General features: G+C 56.5%; 1 protein-coding gene across 1 annotated transcript in view; it reads left to right on the top strand.

The window, feature by feature from the left end:
• Positions 1–1,474, top strand: part of LOC101584473 (lethal(3)malignant brain tumor-like protein 2) — a 68,641-nt gene that overhangs the window by 55,206 nt on the left and 11,961 nt on the right. Inside the window, exon 2 of the mRNA XM_004625753.1 lies at positions 8–1,432. Within this exon, the coding sequence (XP_004625810.1) occupies positions 8–1,432 (1,425 nt within the window). The remainder of the gene's footprint in view (positions 1–7; positions 1,433–1,474) is intronic.

Raw genomic sequence — 1,474 nt, forward strand, 5'->3', positions numbered from 1 at the left:
TCAACAGTGACGCCGTGCTCCCCAGCCGGGTGTACTGGATCGCCTCTGTCATCCAGGCAGCAGGCTATCGGGTGCTGCTCCGCTATGAAGGCTTTGAAAATGATGCCAGTCATGACTTCTGGTGCAACCTGGGCACCGTGGACGTCCACCCTATCGGCTGGTGTGCTATCAACAGCAAGATCCTGGTGCCCCCACGGACCATCCACGCCAAGTTCACCAACTGGAAAGGCTACCTCATGAAGCAGCTGGTGGGCTCCTGGACACTGCCTGTGGATTTCCACATCAAGATGGTGGAGAGCATGAAGTACCCCTTCTGCCAAGGCATGCGCCTGGAAGTCATAGACAAGTCCCAGGTGTCACGGACCCGCATGGCCGTGGTGGACACAGTGATCGGGGGTCGCCTGAGGCTCCTCTATGAGGATGGTGATAGTGATGACGATTTCTGGTGTCACATGTGGAGCCCCCTGATCCACCCACTGGGATGGTCATGGCGTGTTGGCCACGGCATTAAGATGTCAGAGAGGCGAAGTGACATGGCCCATCACCCCACCTTCCGGAACATCTACTGTGATGCTGTCCCTTACCTGTTCAAGAAGGTACGTGCTGTCTACACAGAAGGTGGCTGGTTTGAGGAGGGGATGAAGTTGGAGGCCATCGACCCCCTGAACCTGGGGAACATCTGCGTAGCAACCATCTGCAAGGTCCTCCTGGACGGCTACCTGATGATCTGTGTAGATGGGGGACCCTCCACCGACGGCTCTGACTGGTTCTGCTACCACGCCTCCTCCCATGCCATCTTCCCAGCCACCTTCTGCCAGAAGAATGACATTGAGCTCATGCCCCCAAAAGGGTATGAGAGCCAGACCTTCAACTGGCAGACTTACTTGGAGAAGACCAAATCCAAAGCGGCTCCAGCGAGACTCTTCAATATGGACTGCCCCAACCATGGCTTTAAGGTGGGCATGAAGCTGGAGGCCGTGGACCTGATGGAGCCATGTCTCATCTGTGTGGCTACAGTGAAGCGGATGGTGCACCGGCTGCTCAGCATCCACTTCGACGGCTGGGACAGCGAGTATGACCAGTGGGTGGATTGTGAGTCCCCGGACATCTATCCCATGGGCTGGTGCGAGCTCACCGGCTACCAGCTGCAGCCACCAGTGGCCACAGAACCGACCACACCTCTGAAGGCCAGAGAGGCCACAAAGAAGAAAAAGAAACAGTTTGGGAAAAAAAGGAAAAGGATCCCGCCCGCCAAGTCCCGGGCCCTCAGACAGGGCTCCAAGAAGCCCCTGCTGGAGTATGAGCCGAAGGCTATAGGGAAGGTGGAGTCGGAGCCTAGGCCTGGAGACATCATTACCGTGTGTGTGAAGGAGGAGCACCTGGACACGGCCTCGCCCAGCAAGGCTGCCAGCCTGGAGCTGCCTCTGCCCATGTGCATTCTGCACACTCAAAAAAAAAAAAAAAAAAAAAAAAA

The sequence above is a fragment of the Octodon degus genome, unplaced genomic scaffold (assembly GCF_000260255.1).
Source record: "Octodon degus isolate 3935 unplaced genomic scaffold, OctDeg1.0 scaffold00010, whole genome shotgun sequence".
Lineage (NCBI taxonomy): Eukaryota > Metazoa > Chordata > Mammalia > Rodentia > Octodontidae > Octodon > Octodon degus.